Source organism: Bos grunniens, chromosome 8 (assembly GCF_055505025.1).
Source record: "Bos grunniens cultivar Pamir isolate PY7600 chromosome 8, Bosgru_T2T1.0, whole genome shotgun sequence".
NCBI classification, from domain to species: Eukaryota; Metazoa; Chordata; class Mammalia; order Artiodactyla; family Bovidae; genus Bos; species Bos grunniens.
The window spans coordinates 72,202,493-72,219,787 of record NC_141172.1 but is presented as its reverse complement, the minus strand read 5'-3'; the positions used below and the strand labels follow the sequence as shown (position 1 = coordinate 72,219,787).

Below are 17,295 nucleotides of genomic sequence, written 5' to 3'. Positions count from 1 at the left end.
CTCTGTATTAGGGACTATATAACAACAATGTATTCTGCTTGAGAACAGTTTCTCCTTCCTGAAAACCTTCTGACTAATCCTGATATCTTAAAATGCATATTGTGGGAGTGGGTCTGGTTCAGTTCAGTTCAGTTGTTCAGTCGTGTCCGATTGTTTGTGACACCATGGGCTGCAGAACGCTAGGCTTCCCTGTCCATCACCAACTCCTGGAGCTTGCTCAAACTCATGCCCATCGAGTCGGTGATGCCATCCAACCATCTCATCCTCTGTTGTCCCCTTCTCCTCCCGCCTTCAATCTTTCCCAGCATCAGGGTCTTTTCCAAGGAGTCAGTTCTTTTGGCCAAAGTACTGGAGTTTCAGCTTCAGCATCAGTCCTTCCAAAGAATATTCAGCACTGATTTCCTTTAGGACGGACTGGTTGGATCTCCTTGCAGTCCAAGGGACTCACAAGAGTCTTCTCCAACACTACAGTTCAAAAGCATCAATTCTTTGGTGCTTAGCTTTCTTTATAGTCCAACTCTCACATCCATACATGACTACTGGAAAAAGCATAGCTTTGACTAGACAGACCTTTGTTGGCAAAGTAATGTCTCTGCTTTTTAATATGCTGTCTGCTGCTGCTGCTGCTAAGTCGCGTCAGTCATGTCCGACTCTGTGCGACCCCATAGATGGCAGCCCACCAGGCTCCCCCGCCCCTGGGATTCTCCAGGCAAGAACACTGGAGTGGGTTGCCATTTCCTTCTCCAATGCATGAAAAGTGAAAAGTGCAAGTGAAGTCGCTCAGTTGTGTCTGACTCTTAGTGACCCCATGGACTGCACCCTACCAGGCTCCTTTGCCCATGGGATTTTCCAGGCAAGAGTACTGGAGTGGGGTGCCATTGCCTTCTCTGAATATGCTGTCTAGGTTGGTCATAACTCTTCTTCCAAAGAGTAAGCCTCTCTTAATTTCATGGCTGCAGTCACCATCTACAGTGATTTTGGAGCACAAAAAAATAAAGTCTGACACTGCTTCCTCATCTATTGGCCATGAAGTAATGGAACCAGATGCTATGATCTTAGTTTTCTAAATGCTTTAAGCTAACTTTTTCACTCTCCTCTTTCACTTTCATCAAGAGACTCTTTAGTTCTTCGCTTTCTGCCATAAAGGTGGTGTCATCTGCATATCTGAGGTTATTGATATTTCTCCCAGCAATCTTGATTCTAGTTTATTCTTCATCCAGTCCAGCATTTCTCATGATGTACTGTGCATATAAGTTAAATAAGCAGGGTGACAATATACAGCCTTGACGTACTCCTTTCCCAATTTGGAACCAGTCTGTTGTTCCATGTCCCGTTCTAACTGTTGCTTCTTGACCTGCATACAGATTTCTCAGGAGGCAGATAAGGTGGTCTGGTATTCCCATCTCTTTCAGAATTTTCCATAGTTTGTTGTGATCCATGGAGTCAAAGGCTTTGGCGTAGTCAATAAAGCAAAAGTAGATGTTCTTCTGGAACTCTCTTGCTTTTTTGATGATCCAGCGAGTGCTGGCCCTAGGTTCTATTTGGCTGGCAAATTTTCAATGAAAGGAGACCGATACTTTTAACAAAGAACATTTTATTAAATTTTTATTTTTATATATTTATTGGCTGTGCCATGCGACATGCAGGATCTTAATTACATGACCAGGGATGAACCCCTGTTCCCAGCAGTGGAATTCAGAGCCTTAACCACTAGACCAGAGAAGTCTCATTAATGAAGCTGTTGTTTAGTTGCTAAGCTGTATCCAACTCTCTGTGGCCCCAGTAGCCTGCCAGGCTCCTCTGTTCATGGGATTTCCTAAGCAAGAATATTGGAGTGGGTTGTCATTTCCATTTCCTGGGAATCTTCCTGGACCAGAGATTGAACCCATGTCTCTTGCATTGGCAGGCAGATTCCTTACCACTAAGCCACCAGGAAAGTCCGTATCAACAGAGTACATTTTAGCAATTAAGTTCACTTGATTCAATAAGACGTATTAACCACCTTCCACCGCCAGGCTCTTTTGTGATCTCTTTCCCATAAGAGAATCAGATCAAGTTCAGTCTCAACTTGTATGAACAAAACAATTTGCCTGACCAAACCTCACCAAACCATTTCTCCAACTGGAAGGTGGGAAACAGTACTTAATCTTAGGGTGAGGTGAGACAGGATGTGTTTATGACGACGAAACATCTCACAATTCCTGGGACAGTCTGTCTGAAAAAAAGTTTGACCCCGACAACCACACAAATATACTCTAGAGAATTCCTTGGCTGTCTAGTGTTTGGGACTTTGCGTTCTAGTGCAGGGAGAATGGGGGGCTCCAGTTTAATCCCTAATCAGGGAATTAGGATCCCACATGCTGCAGAGTGTGGCCAAAAATTAAATAAATAAAACTTGTTAAAAAATACAATCTAACTTGCCAGTTTTCAAGACCTGATTTTAAGTTGAGAAAACAGGACATTTGGACGGTGGGATAGAGATTTGTGCGTATTCAGAAAGTGTAACTGGGTTGTTGCTAGAAAAGTAAACTTAAGATATTATATCCACCTGTCACGTAAAAGTTTTTCAACGCATAGGAGTCCACCCTTCCATCTGGGCGAGTTCATACGGAGCACGGAAGAAGGAAAAGAAACCGAAGTTCAGCTCACTGCATCTACTTTCCTTGGCTAGAGAAAACCTGAAAGATTCTGAGAGGCCACAGAAAATCAAAGATGAAATACTATTCACCTAATGTAGCTGAGTAACCCTGTGGCTGGAAGGGAACCCATGGGGTAGGTGACACACCCTTATTATACTACTTCAGGGCAAAATTCCACGTGGATCCTTTCATCACGAATCAACTCTTTCATGAAGCAGTGTTCTAAAGGGAGAGTCAGTCAGGGGCCGTGACATCCGGCCCACAAGATGCAGGCACTGTCCCAGGAGTTCGACACAGATTTTCCCTATTGAATTCTACAGCCAATCTGCAATGCATGTGGAATATATAATTACCGCTGAGGCTGAAGAAAAGAAAACTCAGGAGGTCCAAGGATTTGCCCTGCTTTGTAAAATCCACCAGTGGAACACCAGGAATCAAAATCTCTGCTCTCAGAATCCATTCTTTTCGTTTGTATTATCAGCTTTGTTATTTTTTCTGAATACAGTAAAAGTATATATACCAAGTAAGGGAGCAGGAAACGGCAACCCGCTCCAGTATTCTTGCTGGGAAATCCCATGGACAGAAGAGCCTGGGGGGCTACAGTCCATGGAGCTGCATTAAGAGTCAGACATGACTTGGCAACCAAACAACAAAGGGAGCAAGTCAGAACTTTTTTTTTTCCTGGCCACGTCATGCAGCTTATGGGATCATAGTTCTCTGACCAGGGATTGAACCCAGGCTTGCAACAGTGAAAGTGTGGAGTCCTACCCACTGGACCACCAGGGAATTCCCAGCAAGTCAGGATTTAAGAAATGGCTCTCTGTCTGCCCCAGTGTTGCCATTTTACCAGGCAACCACTTCCTCCTTCACCATGCTCCCTCCTTCCCTGTTCAAGCTCTGAAAACACACCCAGCACACGGGATCCCGCTGAGGATCAGCAGTGCAGGCAAAGCACACCAGAAACTGCGGTAAATTTGCATGATACACTGGCATGCTCCCCCTTTCCTTTCTGGAAAGATCTCTGCCTCGGGACTGGAACCTAAGCTAAGGAGGCTCACAATTCTATGGGGAGAGACACATAGCCTGGTTACTGAGAGCGCAAGACCACACCACCTAAGAGGACAACACAAGCCAAAGGAAGTGGCCTTCATTTGGGCGGGGAGGTGTGGCGCAGAAGGGAGCTTCAGGGTCTCCAAGTCAGGTCAAAGGAATGCCAAGCCAGGTTGTCCCACAGGAGGACAACCAGGACGGCAGCTACTTCCAGCTAAAACGTCAATACGCTCATGTCTGGAACTTCCCTCATGGTCCAGAGGTTAACACTGGGCCTTCCAATGCAGGGGGTGTGGGTTCGCTCCCTGGTCAAGGAGCTAAGATCCCACATGACTGGCAGCCAAAAATCAAAACATAAAACACAGAAACAATATTGTGACAAATTCAATAAAAGCTTTAAAAATGGTCCACAGTAAAAAAAAAAAAAAAAAAATCTTTACAAAAACGGTCATGCTCACCTTTGCAGGGTCCTTGATGGTTTGTCTGCACAATATTTCACAGCCACCCTCTTTTTATGCCCTTATGACTCTAAGGAGTCAGCAAGGCCCATTCTACATCATTTTTACAGAGGGCCCCTAATTCAGCAGACACATGGAGACTTGAAGCTCTAAAACCAGGGTCAGTCACAGAAGAGCCAGGATGAGAAAGCAGGCCTTCTAATTTCTAATCCCCATCTGTCCCCTACAGCTTTCTTCTTCGCCAAAGCACACAAGGAAGATAATTAAAAGAAAAATCAATAAATAATATTAATACAACAAAGAGAAAAGAGGGAAAGAGTGGGAATTACCACTTCTTTCTAGTCTGAATGAATGGGTTCCCCTTTCCCTAGCACGGCCATCCTCCCACACTAAAACGTATTTATGGTAATTTCACAAGCTTACAGTTTGAATGCTAAGAAGAAACCAGAATTATACAAACATCTTTCCTTTCTAGAATAATTACATGGCTGGCCTTAATCTGGTTAACAGACTGCATTTTCCTCTCACTTAAGACACTATATCTACCTCCTAATTTTCTCATGAACTGAGGCTGAAAAGAAGAGAACTAAGACATGTGTCACAGAGAAATGCAGAGGTTCTAAGATGTTCTTAAAGACACCAGAGAGAATGCCTAGTTTCATAATCAGTGGGAGAAAATGCATGCAAGATAGAAGTGCTGATGTGTTTTAGTAAAATCTGTATTTATCTTTACACAGACTGAAGGAACTGACACAGAATCAGAAAACACACACGGATAAAAGTGTAGGGGTGTGTATGTCATGAACGTGCACATGTGGATGTGAGCACACTTGCATGTCTCAGAGTGTGTGGGGGGAGTGGACTGAAAGCTATAAATTTGGGTTCCTTTCCCTTTTTTCCCAGTGAAGGCTTGCTATTTGAGGCTTGCTACTTTGACATAAAAGATTTAAAAAATTTTTTATTTTATATTAGGATATAGACAATTAACAATGTTGTAATAGTTTTAGATGGACAGTAAAGGGACTCAGCCACACATACACATGTATCCATTCTCCCCCAAACTCCCCTCCCATCCAGGCTGCCACGTAACATGGAGCAGAGTTCCCTGTGCTACACAGTAGGTGTTGGTTATCCATTTTTAAAAGAGCAGTGTGTACATGTCCATCCCAAGCTCCCAAATTCTTGAGAAAGCATTTCAGAAATTCTGCCTGAAGTGAACTGTCAATGCTTTAGGAAGGGACGGGGTGGGGGGGGGGGTGGGAATGGAGAAAGCCAAGATTTCCATTTGAAATGGATCATCTCTGAATGGGTGAGCCTTGTTACCAAAAGCAGGAACAAATTCTCAGCCTTATCAACTGATGAAGATTCCCAAACTGAGTGCCTTTTAGTCAAGCAACTGCAGCTATAAGTCATCAAAAAATATTCACAAATAATAAAATAATTATCTTATGAGAGTCAAATTAAGATGGGAAACGTGCTGATCTCCAAGAAGGGGGTGGATTTTTTTTTAACTTAGAACCCCAATTCTGCTATTAAATAGTGGAATTTCCACACAGGAAGTTCCTCAACCAGAGCTTAAGAGATCTGGAAGCCCAAATACATGAACCATGTATCTTCCTCTCTGCCTCACTTACTTCTCATTTCTGGTCAATAGCAGACTCAGCACAATTACCTGTGGACATGGACTAGACACAGACAATGAACTCAAGCATGAGAGTCGTCTTTCAGCAAGCAGAAATGTCTAGTTCATCCCATGTTTGTACATTACAGCTATAAAAATCTCATTTCCCAGTACTTACTAGCTAACCCGTATCACCACTCACCAATTTCCAGAAAGAATCGGTTAAAGAACTAACTCATCCATCAACCTCGTTACATCCTCCACTAACCAATCAATTAACTGGAACGAGAGAGTGTTTTCAATAGAAAGACAAGATGATCGATGGGGATCAAAGGGCTTAAAACAGCATCTCTCTCCTCTCCTAGCTTGTGATTTAAGGACTTATAGGTCAGCTCTCTCCTGGGTGAAACATAAAGAGATCAAAAGATCACTTGCATTACAAGGCAGCGTGCCCCAGGGGCCAGATCGACTTGGCAGTAAGTGCTCCCGGTCCAGGAGGAAACATTATGGATTGATGGGTTTAGAAGACACATTGTGAAGAAAAAAAATGACTTAAATGGGGCCTTGAAGGATGTGCTGGCAGAGAAAAATCAGGTGCTTTTCCATAGAAGGGGCTGGTGATTTCTACTGCATGTCCATCCTATACAACCACAGCCCTGGGAGATGAAATATCTCACACTAACTCTTAGAAGTTAGGCTGAGTTTGATTCCTGCTTTTAGTACTGAGGGTCTAGAGTGAGGTGCTCTCAATAACTTAGTAAGACTGGCTTTTGAGTTAAAATGCAGAATACACACATGACTGAACAAAAACCAAGATGAGCACAGCTACATAAAAAAAAAAAGAGAGCGAGACTGCCTCTCAGGCACTGAGCCGAGTTCATTACCTCACTGATGTCATTCACACATACGGGAGTATACACTGCTGAGAATTCTTAGCCACGGAAGTGTGGAAGATGCCTACAGAAGGCAAAACTTAGTGACGCTTACCCATGAAGCCTACAGGAAAGAGGAAACTTTAGGAAACAGTGTCTGCGCATTTCAGTGTTGAGCAAGAGCATCCTCAAGTGGACACGGGTGCACCCTTGCTGCCACGAGACTCAGAGTTCTTGGTCTCCTGCAAGATGGCTGCCCCAGGTGCTAGCCTGATAAATATTTTTTCTAATATACTGACTTGCATGTGGAATCTTTAGTTATGGCATTCAAACTGTTAGTTGCAGCTTGTGGGACCTAGTTCCCTGACCAGGGATTGAACCCAGGCCCCCTGCATTGAGTGTGTGAAGTCTTAGCCACTGGACCCCCAGGGATGTCCCCAGCCTGATAAATATTAAGTGCTAAATTTACTTGTCTTTAAATACAGCAAAAATGTCAAACTTTTTTAGCTAGGCAAAAATTCGTAATTTTCTAAAATATATATATTATCCATACTATATATGTATGCAAAAGCTTCTCTACTATGCTTGATAAAGGCTTGAGAAAGAGCAACTACAACAAAGAAAAAGAGGGAGAAACTGGAAAACATAAACTAAATGAAATGGGAGCACCGAATATGTAGACTTACCTTGTCTTGATTACAAACCCACACACCCAACTTGGGAGGATGGTTTATGAGCGAGTGAATGTGCTGGTTTCTGTGTCATTTCCCACTGACCTGGCCTGTTAGCATCCTGACGTCAAGCCATTATTGTGATCAACAGTACTACGAGTTGGCCTCAAAAAGAAGACTCTTTAGAGCATGGTTTACCATGACCCACATTTAAGCATCGCTAAGGCACACTGGACACAATAGGGAAAGCCACCCTCATGGGAGCCCTCAACATGGCTGAGCACTGACAAGTGCCAAATGCTTATTCACTGGGTTAGATGGAAAGGCTAAGAGCATGTCCTCCAATTTCTCCACTGATATTTTTAGTTGCTCAGTCATGTCCAACTCTAGGGGACTGCATGGACGGTAGCCCACCAGGCTCCTCTGTCCATGTAATTCTCCAGGCAAGAATATTGGAGACACTCTCATCTCCAGGGGATCTTCCTGACCCAGGGATTGAACCCGGGTCTCCTGCACTGTGGGCAGATTCTTTACTGTCTGAGCCACCAAGAAGTCCTCCAATGATCAACTGGCGATACTTACATCTACTTTATAGGACTAGGATTGCTGTGACGATGAATAGTTCCAAGCACTTAGAAAGGATGATGGATTTGCAGTTGTCATCCTCATAACATTACAATCAGCATGTCAACTGGAAAAATACTAGCCTAATGTCTTATGGGCACTTCCTCCACCACCTGTATCCTCAGCCGCCCTCCTCCAGGAAAATGGAAGTCTGCAGGTTATCAGCCATTGTACTGTCCATGTAAGATGCACTCACTCCACATACAGAGCTAAGGAATGGCTGACCTCTTGTAGCAGAACAGATGGGCTGAGGGCCCAAGAACAGTGCCACCAGCTCCAAGCCTGGGGATAACTCACCACGTACAGCTTGCGCCAGATGACAGCCCATTCCCGCAGTGTGGAGGTAAGCTCTTGCACCAGGGGGAGCTCCCCAGGAATCACGGTCTCGTTCTGCCTAAAAAGAACAGATACAGGCTCCCTTTACTCCGGGGGGATCATCAGTGATTTTCCTGATGGACGTCATGATCCTTAGAACTCAAAGATGGACATGGGTTTGGCTGGTCTTGAAACCAAGCAAAACTTGTCCATTTAGGGGAGCTCTGGCAATTTTTATCACATCTAGCATTCAAGAAAAGAGAAAGAGCTTAACACACGATGATTCTCAAAATGAATTGTGTCTACAGTGGAATGGATATGGAGTCCAGCCTCTACTTTCTCATTTTTTTTTTTTTCGTTTTGCTTTGTTTTCTGGTATTTTTTGTTGTTGTTGTTGTTTTTTGGCTACGCTCCATAGCTTGGGGGATCTGAGCTCCTGGACCAGGGACTGAACCTGGGTCCTAGCAGTGAAAGTGACGAATCCTAACTGCTGGTTGTTGCTGTTCAGTCACTCATTCATGTTTGACTCTTTGTGACCCCCTGGACTGCAGCACACCGGGCTTCCCTGTGCTTCACTATCTCCCAGAGTTTGCTCAAACTCATGTGCATTGAGTCAATGATGCCATCCAACCATCTCGTCCTCTGTTGTCCCCTTTTCCTTCTGCTCTCGATCTTTCCCAGCATCAGGGTCTTTTCCAATAGGTCAACTCTTTCCATCAGGTGGCCAAAGTATTGGAGCGTCAGCCTCACTCCTTCCAATGAATATGCATGGGACTGCCAGGGAAATCCCTCTATTTCCCCATTTTGAATCTTTCTAATGGCACCCCACTCCAGTACTCTTGCCTGGAAAATCCCATGGACGGAGGAGCCTGGTAGGCTGCAGTCCATGGGGTCACGAACAGTCGGACACGACTGAGCAACTTCACTTTCATGCACTGGAGAAGGAAATGGCAACCCACTCCAGTGTTCTTGCCTGGAGTATCCCAGGGACATCGGGGCCTGGTGGGCTGCTGTCTATGGGGTTGCACAGAGTCGGACACAACTGAAGCGATGCAGCAGCAGCAGGAACCTCAAGTACAGTAAGTCCCCTACATACAAACCTTCATGTTGCGAACGTTCAAAGATGCTAATGTGCATCTGGTTCCAGAAAGGAACCAGAACCTGTGCCGTCAACATCAGGTGTGACTGAAATCACAGTTTGCTCTCTGTCTCCTGCTGCTGCTGATCTTTCATCTCTACCTTCTCCCTCCTCCTCTCCCTTCTCCAGTCAGTAACTCTTCTTACCTGTTCACTCAATGCCAGCAGCTGTATGCCAGCTATTGTACTGGACTACTGTACTTTCCAAGGTACCGTATTGTGAGATTTAAAATGTTTTTTGTTTGCTTTTTATGTATTATTTGTGTGAAAAGTACTATAAATCTGTGACAGTACAGTACTATATAGCTGATGGTGTTAGTTGGGTACATAGGCTAACTCTGTTGGACTTATGAGCACGCTCCTGGAATGCAACTTGTTCATATGTAGGGGACTTACTATACCACGTTAGGCTAGCTTCAGCAATTCCCAGGGATGGAAGCCTAAACTGAATCCTTTCGCTGGTTCTGCCAAGTTGCCATTTTATTAGTGAAGGTGGGCAAGTGGAGGGGTGTTCATGGCATAAGGTCCTGGGGCTTGTAACCTCACACAGGGCCTGCTGTGGGATAGAAGTGGGGCTCTCTTTTGCAACAGTGCTTGGTTTGCTTCTCATCTGCTGGCTACCTGCACAGAAAACGTACATATACCCAAATCTTCACTTACTCACAGTGGACTTTTAATACAAGGCAGACGTGACATTCATGCACGTAAATCCTGTCTGGTATTTTTATGATTAGCAAAAGGAAAGAGTGAAAGCAATCTAACAAATGGGGATTACTGGTGGAATTTCCAGACATCAATAAGAATACAAGATGCCCCATTAGGTTTGGATTTCAGATGGATTAATTTTTAACTCTAAGTATGTCTCAGGAAACACATGGGATATGAATGTAAATAAAAATTACTTTTTACCTGAATTTCAAATTTGACATTCTGCATTTTACCTGGCAACCCTAGTTATTGGGAACATGCCCCAAACTTTGCCTTTCCTCCAATGTGGCCATGGCTAGTGATCCTGGAGGCTGCCCAGGAACAGACCATCAGAAAGATTTTCCAGAGACTTCCTTGTGGTCCAGTGGTTAAGAATCTGTCATTTAAAGCAAGGGGTGTGGGTTCGATCCCTGATCAGGGAACTAAGATTCTACATGTCCCAGAGTGTAACCAAAATTAAAATAAATAAAACTTGCTTCTGCTTTTCTTTCTTTTTTTTTTTAATTAAAAAAAAAAAAAGGCAGGGGGAAGTTCTCCAGTAGCGGCAGGACACGTGGTTTTGAGTCCTGATTGTGTGTGAATTTGGGCACATTTCCATCTCTCATCTATAAAATGATGGTGTGGAATTTAGGGCTGAAAATGTTCTCTGTGGCTGTGAGCTAGTATGCCTCTGTGACCCACTCCTTTCTAACAGCCCTGGAATTCCTGCTCCAAGCTTTCTTTATTCCCTCCTGATGCTCCTGCCCACTGACTCACCATCAATGAAGTGAATTTTCTCTGCAGAGCACAATCACACATACTAGTTAGTTCATACAATTTTACATCAAGTTCACAACCAGGGACTTCCCTGGTGGTCCAGTGGTTAAGACTCTGGGCTTCCACTCAAACCAGGGGTTGCTGGTTTGATCCCTGTTTGGAGAACTGAGATCCCATATCATATGCCATGCGGTACAGCCAAGAAAGGAAAAAATAAACAAAAAAGTTCAGGGCCAATGTGGGGCCAGATTTGTTTTCTCTGATTTGCAGGGGGAAAGCCCCAGGTGCGCTGACTTGTCCAAGGTACAGAGATAAATAGCACAGGTTGTAGCTTGGTCACCTGTCATCCCCCAAGGTTCCCAAAGAGAAGGTTCTCAGGTCTAATGGCTAAAGAGTACCAAACGTTCATATGTGTGTGCGTGCATGCGTGCACAGATGCACACAGGCATAGTGAGCAGTTGGTACAAGAAGAAGATACAGGCCCTCTATGTTCATTCATTATCTGCCTCCACTGTCCCAGGGAAGGATGCAAGGGAGGAAAAAATATCCAAAGAGAAGGCAGAAGGAATGATATCAGGAAAAAAATCCCATTTCCCTTTCATCCAACAAATGGAACTGATGACCTGAGACAAATAATGCACAAAATGATACCTTTCAATTTCATAAAACCTATAATGATATTATACCTTTACCTCACCTGTTAGGCATTTTCCTATGTTAGAACTTACCCGCGGTCTTCCACAGTGGCCTCTTTCAAATGGATGTACGTTTCAGGGAAAATACCCTGTGGAGAGAAGAACTTGGGTTATGCGGCCATAAAAATCCCAGTCCAATATTACTCTGAGGAAAACATAATTCAAAGAGACACACATACTCCAATGTTCACAGAAGCACTATTTACAATATAGCCAGGACATGGAAGCAACCTAGATGTCCATCAACAGATGAATGGATAAAGAAGATGTGGTATACCATGTACAGTGGAATATTACTTAGCCATAAAAAGGAAAAGTTTGGGTCATTTGCAGTGATGTGGGTGGACCTAGTGTCTGTCAAACAGAGTGAAGTTAGTCAGAAAAACAAGCACACATATTAATGCATATACGTGGAATCTAGGAAAATGGTACAGATGAACCTATTTGTGGGGACGCAGATGGAGCAACATGGTGGGGGGTGGACTGGCAGAGGAGCATTCAGACACATACACTCTCATGTGATATCTAGTGGGAACTACTGTAAAGCACAGGGAACTCAGCTTGGTTCTCTGTGAGGGCCTAGAAGGGTAGGATGGGGAGCAGGGTGGGAGGGAAGTTCAAGAGGGAAGGGATATACGCACACATATAGCTGACTCTTGTTATACAGCAGAAAATAATACAACATTGTAAAACAATTATCCTCCAATTAAGAAAAATATCAAAAACCCCTCAGCTCACAATAAAGAGCACAAACAATGGCAAGTCAAGGAGGGGAGGGGCAAGGGCACCAGGGCAACACCTACAGTTTGCAGTCAAGGTCGTAGGCTGTCAATTACATAGGCTGGCCACCTGAACGAAAGCAGGGCTGAAACACTGAAAACATATAACTGAATCCTGGGGTTCAGAGAGCTTAAGATAAACACTTTGTAAATAAACAGGCAAACATGCCCAGGGTCAGCTCAGAGCATTTATAGATCCTGAAATGCCTCCAGATTCTACACAACAGGAGGTGCTTCTCTTAAAGGGTTTCAAGTAATTAGTAGATGGAGGGCTATGTACTTAGTGGTCCAGAAAATTATGGTGATTTTCTAGGCCCATTCCTCTCAGCACTTTACTTAAACAAAATGCATGGAATCAATTAGGCTTGGTTATTTTTAGCCTTTTCCAGTCTCAAACTGCTCTCCATTCTAAATCCCTAAGAAGCAATTTGATGTCGGTATTAAGACACTGCCTGTGGGAAAACTATGCCTAAAAAGACCTAAAAGAAACCCTGGAAACTGGTCAGGAGCAATCTGCAAAACTGTAGACTGGATCTCACCCACAGGAAGTAAGCCACGGATGTGAGTTTTCTTAAAACCAAAAGCTCCTGCTGTTCAACTGTATGACGTGCTCATCAATAAGCAGAAACACTGGCATTCAGAAAGGCACAGCTGGTCCCTACTTTACGTACTTTTCAGGCCAGACAAGGAAAGGTACTGGACTAACCAGAAAGTTCATTTGGGTTTTTATGCCATCTTACGGAAAAAACCTAAGTGAACTTTTTGGCCAACCTAATAGAAGAAGCTGTTTAACAAGCACCATTGGCTCAACTTGCTTGTAGCCCTGAGCCTGTTAAAACTGCAGCCATGTGGACATGGCATGTCAGGGGTAGCTGACCACAAAGGTGGGAGAGGGGCAGGCCACGCCCTGGGGACCCAGGTCAGAGACGCCCGTGTACTCAGTGATCCTTATTCGTTCAGAGCCAGAAAAACGAGTGCATTTCCACCAGGGTTGGTTGTGCATCTAGTTTCGTGTGCTACGTTTATCTGAGCAATTCTCTCCTTTCTCCCTTTTAATCCTCTGCCAATAAAACAGGAAAACAGCATGAAAATTTGAGACTATGCTGCTCCCAGCATTGGTGATGACAAGGTAGATCCTGCCACTGCCTGAGGCAGAAGCAGAATGGCCATCCTTTCCCTCCAGGCAGGAAGAACCAAAAAAACATATAAAGATACCTGCCCCTCCTCACTGTGAGAAAGGAGCAGGCATAGGGTACATGAGTGAGAAAGCATAATCCCAATCTTGTTATAACTGATAAAGACCCAGAACACACACAGAGACAAGGTAACACCATCTCTCTCATGACAAGGACAGGATTCAGACTGATTTTGGAAAACTGATCACAGAGTTAAACACTAACAAAAATGCACTGTGTGTGTAATTTCTTTGGGGTTTGATTAATGGGTTTCTGAAGCTCCAGGTCAGTCTTTAGGATGCCGAAGGAACTTTGGGTGTGTCTTCCTTCTGCTGCTGCTGCTGCTGCTGCTGCTAAGTCACTTCAGTCGTGTCCAACTCTGTGTGACCCCATAGACAGCAGCCCACCAGGCTCCCCCGTCCCTGGGATTCTCCAGGCAAGAACTGATGTAAATGTTTTGTTGATCCCTATCTTTGTGGAGAACCAGACTGCCTGCCCAGTGCTCACCTTGAGGACAGGATGCTGAGTGAAATAAGCCAGACACAAAAGGACAAATACTGCCTGACCTCACTTGTATGAAGGTCTGAGAGTAGTCAGATTCATAGAGACAGAAGAGAACTGGGGTTACAAGGACTGGGAGGAGGGAAGAAGGGGGAGCTTATATTAAATGCTTATAGAGTTTCAGTTTGGGATAATGAAAAAGTTCTAGAGATGGTGATGATGGTTTCACAACAATATAACTATACTTAATACCCCTCAACTGTACATTTTAAAAGAGTTAAGGGACTTCCCTGGAGGTCAGCTGTTAAGACTTCATCTTTCAAGGCGGGGGTGTGAGTTCAATCCCTGGTCGGGGAGCTAAGATGCCACATGCCTTGTGGCCAAAAAATTGAAACATAAAACAGAAGCAATATTGTAACAAATTCAATAAAGACTTTAAGAATGGTCTACATTAAAATAAATAAAAGAATTAAAATACTAATTTTCTGTCAAGTATACTGTTTAACAATAAAGCTGTCCAGAACTCATAAAAATGTGGTGCACTGAATAACAATGAACCATTCAAAGTAGCAGTTAATCAGGAGCCATATTTGCAGGTTTAAAGGAGATGTGAAACTGTTGGTCCCAAGGAGTATTCTTGCAGAAGATTTTTCAAATCAAGAAGATAAAGGACTGATTAACTTTCATACACCTAAAACCTGATGACTGCTCTCTGAACAACAGGGAGAAATCCAAAACAGAAACATTTGTAACGTAAGTGGTTTATTTTGTAATGGAGCCCTGGGTTGGATCCCTGGGTCGGGAAGATCCCCTGGGGAAAGGAATGGCACCCCACTCCAATATTCTTGCCTGGAGAATTCCATGGACAGAGGAGCCTGGCGGGCTACAGTCCATGGGGTCGCAAAGAGTCAGATATGACTGAGCGACTAACACTAACGCAGGCAGCAATCATAGCAGGTAATTTGTACTGTGCATGCAGACATGATGATTTTCATATTAAGAGTTATCTATTTTGTTGCATTTCCACTGTTACTTGTAGGCATCATCGTTCCATGGTAGCATTTGTCCACTTGCAGCCATTTAATTGGTCTTGTAAATCTGAGACTATAGGCTTACTTTTTTTTAAATTTGTTTAGTGATTTATTTTAGCTGCATTTGGTCTGGGTTGCAGCACTCAGGATCTTTTGTTGCAGCACAGGGGCTTAGAAGCCCCACGGCATGTGGGACCTTAGTTTCCTAACCAGGGATGGAACCTGTGTCCCCTGCATTGGGAGGAGAAGTCTTAACCACTCGACCACCAGGGAAGTCCCTGTAGGCATTTTCCTATGCCATTCTGACACACAGAAAGCCAGAATAAACCTAGGTAATATGTTTCTGATTTCCAGCCTCTCTCCATTTTGTTTTTGCTTTCTCAGGGCAACCTATCCACTCGAGTTTAAAAAAAAAAAAGAAGAAGAAGAAGAACAACTAATGATTTTGTAGATATTACCCTTATCCTTACTTCCCCAATCCTGCCAGGATCAATAACCAGTTTCTGCAAATCTCTTGGCTTCTTCCATTTGCAAAACCACTAGCTTGTTTTATCACCATTCTAACCGATTAAGTCTGCTTGTAAATAACACCAGAAATTTCCACTGAAACAATAGGCTTTTCAAATAGCTCTTCCCCTAAAGACTGACAAACAAGGAGGCAGCATTAGGACAGCATTTCAACTAGGCTGATTGCTTCATGAAGGGGTGTCAAAGTTGAGCATAATTCATAACAGCTGACTGAATTCTCTGTTTTGCTTAGATCTACCAGAAAGATATTTCAACTTATAAGTCAACAAGTAAATGCATGGCCTTTGTCTTATTATTTCGCTGAAGTACAAAGTTTAATTATCAAGAACTGAGAAAAGCTCTTACTGAAATAATTCTTCTCAAGAGTGAGACTGGAAGCTTAAACGGGTTTTAAGAATATGAATACAAAAAATTTAAAAACACGAGACTTTGTCATTTAAATCCTAGTGAAGCACTCCAACTTTCCAAAGCAGACAACAGATGGATTCTGGTGTATTACGACATCATAAGATGCCTCAGAGATGCTCCAAAGAGTCTTACAGACTGCAGACAAAGAAAGGGAAAACTGTGGTCTGGGACCTTGTTTCAACAGAATTCACCTGCATCAGTTAAAAATATAAAATTCTGTTTGGTCTTAAAAGTTCATATGATCTTATCCGAGAGTGGCTTTTTATGTTTTAAAATTACTTAAAAAAAAAGGATTGGTGATTAAGTGACTTAAGTATTGCTGCTCTTGAAATTTAGAACTTCAAAATTATTCACTTTAATCCTGCTTTGAAAAATAACTCATGTCAATGCTCAGTCATGTCCAACTTTTTGTGACCCCACGGACTGTAACCCACCAGGCTCCACTGTTCATGAGATTCTCCAGGCAAGAATACTGGAGTGGGTTGCCAGACCCTCCTCCAGGGGATCTTCCTGACCCAGGGATTGAACCCGCGTCTCCTGCACCTCCTGCATTGGCAGGTGGATTCTTTATCACTGAGCCACAGGGAAGCCTGAAAAATAACTACCACTTCCATAACTGTAAGTAAAATAAACATGGATAGGGTTCAACCAAAACCAAGAAGCAGAAGTGGCTGTAAACTAGGTTCCCTTGTTAACAAGCGTACTAGAGGAAAGGCTTTTGCTCTAGTCCTAACATGCTCTCATTCACACCAGAACATCTGCTGTCCTGGGTTCTTATATGAAGGCCCAGGGAAACTAAAGTCAGCAAGAGTTTACTCCTTTAATCAAATAATTTATCATTATTTTCACTACATTTAAGTAGAAAATGAAGAGTCAGAGGCACAAGCATCTAACTGTGGGTATAAAAACTCAGCATCAGGATTTTAGGGAGGGATAAAAGGACTAAAACTGTGGGAGTGGATAACCACATTAAAAGCAAACATTCCTTTATTTTGGTAAATTATTAAATTGTCAGAGTTAATAAACTGTGTGTGCGTACATACACATGTGTGAATACTGACTGCTGTTTGAGCATCAACAATGTAGAAAGCTTAACTAGGACCGTCATGGTTTTAAACAGCCTATACCTTCTAGAAAGGTGTTTTTCTGGGCCCACACCTTTTTTTAATTAATTTTTATTGGAGCTTCGTTGCTTTACAATGGTGTGTTAGTTTCTGATGTACAGCAGAGTGAACCAGCGATATGTTTACACATATCCCCTCTTTTATGGATTTCCTTACCGTTCTGGCTACTACAGAGCACTGAGTAGAGTTCCCTGTGCTCTCCA

At 43.3% G+C, this 17,295-nt stretch overlaps 1 protein-coding gene across 3 annotated transcripts in view; it reads right to left on the bottom strand.

Annotated features, from left to right (window-relative positions):
* DOCK5 (dedicator of cytokinesis 5) overlaps positions 1-17,295 on the bottom strand; it is a 280,689-nt gene that overhangs the window by 155,938 nt on the left and 107,456 nt on the right. For all 3 annotated transcript variants that reach the window (XR_015170066.1, XM_086416473.1, XM_086416474.1), the window contains exons 4-5: positions 11,580-11,635; positions 8,233-8,329 (exon numbers count right to left, since the gene is read on the bottom strand). Coding sequence is in view for 1 of the 3 variants with exons in the window: in XM_086416473.1 (XP_086272599.1) it covers positions 8,233-8,329; positions 11,580-11,635 (153 nt within the window). In the remaining 2 variants the exon portion in view is untranslated. The remainder of the gene's footprint in view (positions 1-8,232; positions 8,330-11,579; positions 11,636-17,295) is intronic.